The sequence below is a fragment of the Corvus moneduloides genome, chromosome 7 (assembly GCF_009650955.1).
Source record: "Corvus moneduloides isolate bCorMon1 chromosome 7, bCorMon1.pri, whole genome shotgun sequence".
Taxonomy (NCBI): Eukaryota; Metazoa; Chordata; class Aves; order Passeriformes; family Corvidae; genus Corvus; species Corvus moneduloides.
In genome coordinates this window covers 11,637,033-11,647,783 of record NC_045482.1, presented here as the reverse complement: position 1 = coordinate 11,647,783, position 10,751 = coordinate 11,637,033, and the positions used below count along the sequence as shown (strand labels likewise).

The 10,751-nt window shown below is 41.7% G+C and overlaps 1 protein-coding gene across 1 annotated transcript; it reads right to left on the bottom strand.

Annotated features, from left to right (window-relative positions):
- Positions 1–2,638: 2,638 nt before the first annotated feature.
- C7H2orf69 (chromosome 7 C2orf69 homolog) lies at positions 2,639–10,221 on the bottom strand. The gene is made up of 2 exons (XM_032114153.1): positions 9,865–10,221; positions 2,639–8,110 (listed from the first exon to the last, which is right to left on the bottom strand). Exons 1-2 carry the CDS (start codon positions 10,165–10,167, stop codon positions 7,271–7,273), a joined length of 1,143 nt encoding a protein of 380 aa, XP_031970044.1. The 5' UTR covers positions 10,168–10,221; the 3' UTR covers positions 2,639–7,270.
- Between the last annotated feature and the right edge of the window lie 530 nt (positions 10,222–10,751).

The window sequence follows — 10,751 nt, the reverse complement described above, 5'->3', positions numbered from 1 at the left end:
GTTAAAAGTGCTGGAAAAAAGCTTTCTCCAGAAGAGCAGGAGCTTGAACAGTGTGCAGATTATTCTTCTAAACCTGTTCTTCTTGGCAGTTCAACAGTGAAAATAGTCTGGTACCATGTGAATGGGCACCCAGCCACCTCAATGAATAAGCATGAATGGAACCAGCCAAGCGATTCTGACGGGCATCATTGTACGTTCTGAGGGTAGAATTTAAATTTGGGATCACAAATAGGTCTCCCAAAATTTTTGTTCAGAAAGGAACAAGGATTGCTTGTGCATACTGCTGAGACAGAATCTCTCTGCCCCTTAGGCTGGGGTAGCCTCTTGGCTTTGTCAGACTGGTAATGCCAAGGGCCCAGTCTGAATTGCAGAGGTGAACAGAGCACAGTCTTTGTGTGTTAGGACTAAATGGAGAGGTTCAGAGAGCCTGCAGGGTTCAACAAAGCTGTGTTCCAGCATTGTGCCTGCACAGCCATCACTTTCAACTATAACTGCTAGCAGCTTCTCAATATACTGGTACAGAGAAGTACTGTGCTGATGCCTCCTGCCATTCCTTGGGTCTCCATTCACAAAAGGGAGGTTTTAGCTTGGTATTCTCAGGCCCCCTCAACACACAAGTGTAAATTTTATCTTCACGCTGCCAACTTTAAAATAAAGCCTTTATTTCGCTTGGAAAGTTTTTTCAATTTGTTATTTAGAAACTTCTCTAAAACAGTTGTTCTGAAATGCTATAAAAGAAGAATACAAGCATTTAAAAAATGTATTTTCTTAATTTGAGCATAATCTAACTAGTGATAAAATTCTGGAAGTTACTGTGTTAAAAAAAAGTTAAGTTATTTAGTGCTTTGTAGCCACTGTGCTACATGGTGTGAAGGAGGCAATAAAGTGATGAATGAATGATGAAAGCATTGAAGGAAAAACTTTCAGATACAAGTAGGCACACTTAGAAATCTATTACTGAAATAACACAAAGAATTAGAGCCACTGACATTTTGTGGACGTTTGTCCTTTAGAGAGCTAAACCAAAATGGGATCCTGCCACAATAAAACAGATGAAGTTGTGTTAACAGGTATTAGAAAAATAAACTGACCGTCTTAAGCATTCAAAGCAGTCACTTCAAACAGTGTATTCATAGGAGTTGGGTGATGCAGACTGCCCAGCACTGAAAGAGGAGTTGATGGTTACATAAAGACAATGTCTGAAATAAGGAATTTAAACTTGGCCTACCCCAAACCTTGAATTACTCTAAAAATTTGGTGACTCAGGCATTTAAAATCGAAGTTCATTGCAAGTCAACACCTGAAAAGAATTATTTATTCTTGGCCATATGAAATATACAGGATGACAACTGATTTCAGATTTCATTTCTTTTTAATGTGCTTGCTGTGGAAAGATTCAAGTGAAAAAATTGATGTAAAAAGATTTTTCTTGTCAAACAATTAAACGTATCATTAAAAATCTGCCTGTCATGTTTGTGCTGACAATGTGATGTACTTAAGAACACGTTCTTCTCCGGTAGCTACACAGGGTCTAGGTTCTTAAGTGTCAAGTTAAATGCCTAATGTGAAAGGGTTTGACTTGATCACAAAGGATCAGAAATATATTTGTAATTCTTTTTAAATATGCAGGATGAAACTATTTGTCTCATTCACACTTGTGGTCTCCCAAACAAGACTGACTTGACTAAGATGAGAATTATTTTACCATAGAAGAGGTAATATTACATTTGATATGATCCCAATATGCATTATTTCACAACTTCAGAGAAATAAATTCCTCTACTTTTTTTTTTTTTTTTTTACACTCGACTCTTTTTTCCTCTGACGAAAAGGTATCTTCCCAAACTTGTTATCTTCATGCAAATTATACAGGTGTTGAAGATACACATTCTGTATCTTTCACAAGGGATTCTCTAAGTTGGTATCACTCAATAACCAAAGATTCTGGTGTTATTTGAAGGACAGATGAAGTTTTACATTTTCTTAGACAGTTACCCAAGTGTGCAGTAAAGTTGCACATTAAGATTTCCTATTTTACTTTGGGTCAGACTCTGCAGCGGGGATAGATTCTGTGTTCTGTATGTGGCAGTTTCTGGGAGCAACAATCTCTCTAAGTGGTGACTCCTGAGAGCAACAAGAGCGGATGACTTTGTTTCCTACTGTTCAGGTCTGTTCCTGGTTGCAGATTGAAGCCATTAAAAGAACTGCTCAACCGTGTCAAAATGCAGCTCCACGTGCAGTGCCATGTTCATACAAAAATGCTCAGAAGCTGTTGCTTGCAATAACACAGATCATAGCAATGGACAGTTTTTGCTGTGAAAACATTTATACTTCAGCTGTCAAGCAGGACATGAATTGCTTTAAACTTCCACCACAAAACCCTAATGTATTTCTCATGATGGGGAATGGGAAAGAAGAGCTAAGCACGAAGCCTGCAAGGGATGCAACAGGTTTGTCTGATGTCCAGGCTTAGGGGTATTGCTCAGTGTGTAAACTCCAGTGTGGGAGAAGAGCCTTGTTCTGCCCTTCAGCACTGGTCTGTCTCTTGACTGTTTTTTGTGTCCTTCAGCAGTGCTTTCTTTAGAAACAACTCAGCTCTGAAGTGCCAAGTTTAAGAAAAGAAACTAGCAATCATGACTGAAAGTGCTCTCTTGAGAGCCTACTGAAAGAAAGAAAATTTATTCTGAACCTTGAAGTAATGGCACTCTGTTCCTTTTGAAGTACATAAGGTGTTTATACACATGAATTAAAAACAGATAATAACTTATTTTTCCTTTTTTATTGCATCAGTTGCTTTTCTGGCCACTTGCTTAAGTAGAATTTGACAATTCTTGGGCCACTTGGAAACACGTAATCAAGCCCTAACGACAGGAAACAACAAAGCCATCACTACCTTATAACCCACACTACACTATATGCAAAATGACTGCCTGAATCAGTTTTCCATGGTTTCCATGGTGATGTGGAACAGCTAATCTGGTGTAAGTGGTTTTTTGTCAGCAGGAAGAGTGAATTATGCTGTTAATACCAACAGAATGAAGTTAATCAGGAACAGTATGTCTGGCATTGGAACAAGCAGTGCCTGTCTGATGCATAGGTGTTACATGATCTTGCATTACTGGCTTAATGACTTCATGTTACTTTATTCAAGTCAAAAACAGTCAACCTGCATCTGAACAGAGTTAAGAGATCAATACCAACAGCCAGCTTTGGTCGTAGGTTCTCCATCTGCAATATTCAAATGTGTCTAAATTTTCATCAAATTATGATCATTAGAAGTAAACTTTTTTTATTTGATCTACCAACCTTACGAACATTAAATGAGATTTCAATGTAAGATTTAAAAAGCTTGTGAAATAACTTTGAAGGTGATTTAAAGAGGCTGTCTGTTATGGACTGCAGTCTTGAGACACCTGCCTTTGCTTTTGCACAAGGGCACCAGACACATATTTGTGTTTGTGATTCTGCTAGGCTGTGATGTGTCACTCACAACAGAGCACACACATCCCGAAATTTTCATTGTTACTTTAAATTCTTGTATTAACTGACAAGACCCCATGTGATTTAAAATAAGCATTCAAGGTAAATGAATGGGTATACAATTAACCTCAGTGCTCCAACTTTCAGTCTGTACAAGACAACAAATACTGTTTATGTGCAGATGAAGTAACTTACAGCTAAAAAAGAACCTCCAGGAAAAATCTGAGTGCATGTTCATGCACAATCATTTTTATCTGTGCATATGCACAGTTGTAACAGCCTAACTCCTGAACTGACTTAGCAGTCTTATTTAAAATAATTTCTATGACTATTTAAATACATAACACTGCTGTTAGTTATCTCTATCAGCAGTGATGTTTGTTTAGAAAGATAGAACAGCCTACCATAAAAGTGCTTGTGCAGGGAGGCAGCAGGATTTTATCAATGGGAGGAGAGAGAAAATTGCTCCTTTCAGCCACATGTTAAGGATTGGACCCTTAATAATTTTCCAGAATTAGGGGCCAATATTGATTAATGCATCAGCATTTGCAGAGAAGTGAGTAAATCAGTCCCAGATAGGAAAAAGTTTACGAAACTTCCTAGCATTTTAGATTCACACAAAATAAAATCATTTAAGTCATCTAGACAATTTCACAAAATCAAGCCTTGCTTCAAAGGAATTTAGCAGTCACAGTTTAAAACATGTTAGCATGTCTCAAAATCTGAAGAATGTCTCATCTATTGTTCAAGAAACAAGCATAATATAAAGGACAGCAGTCATTACTAGGTTGTACTAAGGACTGTGTCATGTTACTCACTCCATTAAAAAACAGAAGTGTCTTGAACTATACCACTATAAGCAGGAGAGCCACCTAACTTTAGGCATTTACATCTAAGCTTATTAAAAACTGCCTTTACAGTTAACATCGAAAAACAGGCATATACAAACTATGACCCATTTCATCCTAACAGAAATGTCCCACCCTTGGCTACTTCATGCCAGCTTTCCTGTGTTTGAGATGCCAGTAAGCTGTTTTAGAATTATGGATGCTGACTACACAAACACAAAGCCTCCTTGAAGAAAAGTTTCAAATAAATCTGATTTTTTAAACTAGGTCTCCACAAATACCTGATAAAGCTTAATCCACAAAACTGCACGTTCCTTGTGTAATGGTTTTACATTCACATCAAAGTGGTTTCACCCATTAGAAATAGTTTATTTTCTACATTGTTTGCAAAATTTATTTTTAGCATGCATTGTAGTGAATGACAGAGGCACATTCCAACAGAGTACTACAGCTGTTTAAAGAATGAAAAACAACCAGTCAGTTTTCCCTCCACAACACGAGGTCTCATAACAAGATTAGTTTTACAACAAAGTGCCTATTCTTCAAAGTAATGCAGCAACACTTGAGCCTATTTAACAGTTATTGTAGGCAGCCTCCATCAAACAGGTTAGTATTATTTTCGTAGGACAGCCATCCAGAAGCTTTTGAAGACAATGTCAATATTTTAATAGCTATTTCCAAAAGCTTGCAACAACGTAGTCCTGTTGTTTTGGGAGGCAGAGAATTGTTTAGAAATTGGTCTCTGATCTGCAGTGTTATTGGATTGGGCAAGTGTTAGCACACCCAGCTTAGCCTGGTCAGTCTGAAACTGAGGGAGCAAAATCAGTAGAATGTTCTGGGGTTTTTGTTGGTTTACTTTTAAAAAATTTATTTTTTAAGTGGATAGTTAAATATATTTCAAGCCATTTGCAGGCTTTCTATTAAAACCACTTCTTTAGATGACCCATATTTCCTTTACAGAAAAAAGTCCTCACATATGCTGCAAGTGTTATCAAAAGGACCAAAAAGGGGAAAAAATGGTCCTTGAAACACAAAATTGTTATAAGCCTGTTAAGATGGTAAGCAACAAATAGGGTTGAACAAAATCTCAGAGAAACAGCCTAAAATAAAAAAGTAGATGGAACTAAATTTCAGGTTCTTTTAATCAAGTGTTAGTTTGTTTGCATGTTGCACTTTTTTCCATCAAAATAGACTATTTCTTTTGATAAACTAGGTACATTAATCTAATTATTAGTGATAGAGTTCTCCTTCAAATTGTAAAGTGCACACTGCATGCATAATCCTTTCTACCCCCCTTAATATTTTGAGTGTTAAGAAAACTTTCGTAGTTCAACACACTTTTCTCATTGTTCAGTGAGCACTGATGTACACAATCTGCCAGAAGTTGTCTACAGGGAACCTTTTAAGTTTTAATGATGCCAATAGAAGGATGACCCAGGACTTCCCTTCCACAGTGTAGGTGTCACAGGAAACAAGGAGCAGGGCAGAGATCTCAGTAAGCTATCAAACACAGAACCAAGGTTGAATAAAATGCCTTTTTTCAGAACTTAGCCACAGTTGTTTGTGTAATCTTCACAGTGTTTTGCTAACTTGCTTTTGTATTCCTGTACTTCCAGGAAATCCAAAACCATTTGCTACTGGTTCATTTTTAACAGCTGCAGTTGTCTTTAAGAATGCTTCTAAGCTTTGTAGATAAACGGAAAGCTACTTACCACAGTAGAAAAGTTCCATTACTACCATCACTGTCCATCTTTCAGTATTTCTTTCTTAAGAACACTCAGGTTTGGGGTCTGAGCTGGATTACATCTTCAGTATCTGATCTGGCTGGCTTTCTATTTAATTAGAAGTTAGTTTCTTCTGTAGGAAAGATTAGGCTCCAAAAATAAGATTTTTGGATGGCTCTAAAAGCAACTACTGCAATACATTTAAAGGAGATAATAAGATTTTAAAACGGAGGCATTTTGAAAGAGCTATAGTCAACAGAGTCTAAATTTTTTTAATGCAGCTTGTACTGTAACATGCAACATTATGTGCTTATGGGTCGATTTAAAGCAATATCAATGCAGCAATCACCAAGAAAAACCTTACCACCCCAAGGCAGGGACATCACCTCTTGACGTGGTAATAAAGGTATTACTGCTGGTCCTTACAGAAGTTAGCAAAGCAATAGCCAGGTATGTTAAAACAGGGATAAGCTACACCCTAAGCAACATTCTTGGTTACTTTACACAGCTAGATCAAAATTTTCAAGCCTCCAGGTGAAATGGCTAGTCACTAGCAGATACTACACAATTAATTAATGAAGCTTTAGAGTGACAGAAATGGCAAGGCACACATAAGGGAGAGAAATGCATTGGCACTATTATTCCAAAGGTGAATATTTTGTGATTTCGTTTCAGATAGGAGAAATGTTACAAAACTGGAAGATTTAAGTACCTAATAAAACAGGTCTCAGCAAAATATATAACTAAGATTCTTCTTACAATTAATTTCCTTATGCCAAAAAACTAACCTTACATCTGTTACTGACAAAGACCAGTACTTTTAGCCCTGGAAGCCACACAACTGAAGTGTCCACACATCTGAAATTCTCAAGTACTTTAAAGTCCCATTAAATGCAGTGTATGATATTAGACATCCAGGACTAAAAATTCTGCCAACAGTTTAAGAATAAACGTTCACATTTAACAAAAAGACATGTATAGGATTGTTCTTCATAACACTCTTTTCCAGGAATCAAACAACAACATCTGTTATAGTTATGGGGTCCCAATACGCCTTTTTCAAGCTACAGAAATTTATATATAGTATCTATTAGCAACACAGAACTGATTTAGTATTCTGTTTAGAAAGCATCTGCTCAAAGCTGAAAATCTAGATGACAACATTTACAGTGTTAAAAGTGCTGCTACAAAGAATACCCTGTTCACATACATACAGTCTCAAAACACTTCATGAACTCTGAAATGGTTGTCTAAGGAGGGAATTTCATCAGCAAAATGCAGCTGATCATTTACTTCCACACCAAATTCTTCAAGTATCTGTACAAATTTCTCATGCTCTTTCCCAATCCATGACCTCATTGTGTCAAATACTTGGTACGGTGTCACATGAGCATGAACTTCAATTCCTGTCTCTGCAAGTTCTTTCAGCATTTCAGGGTAAGTAACCCAAGTATTGCTTCCTCCCGAGTGACCACCATCCAGCCAGTAAATTGCTTTTATGTTTTTTAAGAAGGCATCCGTATTCTTGTCTTTTTTAGCTTCCTTCAGCTCATAAAGCAGTTGGTTCAAAACCACACAACCTTTACTGAAGCCAATCAAAGTAAACGATGCTGCACCTACAGCAGAGGGTATCATGAAGTTCATAGCAGAATTATTAGAGCATTCACAATCTCTCTCCCTTTCTTTGGATGAGCAGCCATTTGTTGTAGGAACAGACTGTGGCTGTGACTTACAAGCAGCTATTTTTGCATCCTTGCTGACACCACGCACACTTTTCTGGGACAGCAGAATATTCTGAGAGAGTCTGAATGCATTAACTAGCAAAGCATGGAGATGCCTGAAAGCTCCAAAGTCAGTGCTGTGCTCTGGTGCTCCAAACATGTTACTCGTCACAAAATTGTCATAACAACTGAATTTGTGCAGGTGCATTCGGGAACACTTTATGACCCAAATAAAGCTATTGGGGAACCGGCGAGCAAGTATGGTAGCAACATTTTCAAAACTCCAGTGCTCCCACTGAAAGTTTTCTGGGTGGCAAGACATGACGTCATGATAGTTCTGAAAAATTAAAAGAATAGAAAAAATGCATTACATCATGAAAAGATTCAGCTTCAATGTACCCATATTCATAAGAAAGGACTGCAAAAGAAAAACATGCATTAGAGGCTCTCACTTGTTAGGTTAGCAGAACAAGAAACACATTAAAGAAACTGGTATATTTCGATTTGCTTACTTTAATATTTTTTACCACATATTTTTAATAACCCCAAGATAAATACAATAAAATCAGCACATGAAAATATTCATAGCTTTTGTTGACTTCACACCAGAAGAAAATTAAAATCTTATTCAACTTAGTATGACACAGAATACATTAATTTTACTGTACTTTTTACCATCTACAGAAATACTGATTAACTTACTACAAATCAAAAACAGACTTAAATCTTTGTAGCAAGTTTTCTGGATATTATACCAAAAAAAACCCCCTCTCATTCAGCTGTGGGAAATTTTATTGCCTTATTCACATTCATAGAGGGCATAGATGGAAAGAAATTAACCCCCAAGTCATGAATGAACCTCATGTCTGAAATCATAATGGCAAAGAATACTAGATCATTTATTTTACTAAGGAATAATGAAGCCATATGCAGGAATGGCAATCAGACAGGTCTTCATAGGCCATCCCAATCCTTAAAATAAAAACACCCAAAATTCTGCATCTTTACCTTACAGAAGGGGAAAGCCTTTTCCCTTGAAAAAGAAGGCACTACCCCTGCTTTTGAGACATAGTAATAACAACTGAGATTAGCTGGCTACCAGAGCATGTTCTGTTAAGAGAGGTCAACCATATGCTCAGGGACAGCACTTCAGAGTCTCTCTGCAGTTTCTCACCAACTCAAGAGACCACAAGTGCTTTCCCAGGACAGGCTGAGAAAGTGTCAGTTCCTGTCAAATTCCCACAGGATGGTGTCTGGGATGTCCGTACACCTGCACGGGGACATGGTACTCTGCCTGGGGAGGATAACTGGGCACCTAAGGATTTCATTGTCTTGTCTCCATTGACATTCCCTGCCGCGCTTTCAGACAGTGCCATCCCTGTCACAAATGTCACCCTCAGGCAGTGCTATAGGGCTGGAGTGAGTCCAGAGAAGGGCAATGGAGCTGGTGAAGGGGCTGGAGCACAAGTCCTGTGAGGAGCAGCTGAGGGAGCTCGTGGGGTTCAGCCTGGAGTAGAGGAGGCTCATCGGCAGCCCTTATTGCTGTCTACAACGCCCTGAAAGGAGCTGTAGCCAGATGGGGGTCGTCTCTTCTCCAGGGCGACAAAAGGACATAGTTTTAGGTTGTGCCAGGGGAGGTTTAGGTTGGACATTAGAGAGCGTATGTTCACAGAAAGGGTGATTAGATATTGCAATGGGTTGCCCAGGAGGCAGCGGAGTCACCGACCCCGAAGGTGTTGAAGGAAATACTGGACACGGTACTTAGTGCTAGGGTCTAGTTGACATGTTGGTGTCAGTCACAGGCTGGACTCAATGATCTCCCACTGTGTGACTCTGTGAAGATGACTCGACTCCCCTCCACTGCTGCTCCAGCTCAGGTTTCCGGAGGGCCCGTTCCCGCTCCCTGTGCCCGACCGTGCGGGGCAGCGGGATTCTCCGATGGCCGCGGCGGGGGCCGGGCAATGCCCACCCGCACGGCCCTTCTGGGGGGCGCGTCCCTCCAGCGCCGCTTCCCCGCTCCCGCACTGCGGCCGCTCCGCCGCCCGGCGGTCCCGGCCGCCATCGCTCGCCGCCCGCACCCGCGCGCCGTACCTGCACGTCCCCCGGGAAGTACACGACGTGGTGCTGCGGCGACGGGGCCGGGCCACGCGGGGCCGGCGGCGGCAGCAGCAGCAGCTCGTTCGTGCGGTGCGGCTCCGCGCCCGGCACCTCGGGCAGCCGCAGCCACGGCAGGCTCAGCCGCACCGCGGAGAATCCCCCGCCGCCGCCCGCAGGCCCCGCGGCGCAGGCGGCCGGCGCCCCGCAGAGGCTCATGGCGCTGCCCAGGCACAGCGCTCCGGGGCCCGCGAGCCCCCGCAGCAGCGCGGCGGCGGCCGAACAGCAGCGCCGGCTCATGGGAGCGCCGCTCCGCGCACCGCCCGCCCGCGCGCCGCGCCTGCGCAACGCCCGCGCGCCGTCCCCCGCGCGCCGCCCCGCCCCGCCCATCGGGCCCCTCGCAAGGGACCCGGCAGGGGGTGTCGCACGTGCGCCCGCCCCGCGATGACGTCACGAAGTCCTTCAAAAGGCGGCGGCGGGAAGCGCGCGGGGTCGTGAGGGAGCGGGTGTGCTCGCGCCTCTCGCGGGGCGGCGCCTGAGCCCGTAAATCCCGGGAAAGCCGGGCCGGGAGGCGCCTTGGAATTGGGGAGCGGCCGCAGAAAGGCCCCTCCGCAGGGCAGCAAAACCGCAGACTGTGTGGCTGTAGCAGCCACAGCAGTAGGGGGGACTTAGCGCTCCACGTGGAGCAGTTAATTTCCAAACCGGGAGGTACGTGTCTTCGTTTGTCTCCTAGGGCTGCTGGTTGTGCTTTAAAAAAGTAAATAAAAAGGTAGCTTAGACATACTGCCTTTGGTTACATTGGTTCTGCTACATTGGAAGAAAAGCTTTTAGGTGTACTGGTGAGAATCTCTGTATTTTACATGGCAAACAAAGTAAGGAAATAG

Bases quoted from the DNA above. Each gene is read 5' to 3' on its own strand.
- C7H2orf69 (XM_032114153.1), bottom strand. From the start codon at position 10,167: ATGAGCCGGCGCTGCTGTTCGGCCGCCGCCGCGCTGCTGCGGGGGCTC. The intron at 8,111-9,864 runs GTACGGCGCGCG...TTAATTTTTCAG, and splicing joins ACTTCCCGGGGGACGTGCAG to AACTATCATGACGTCATGTC.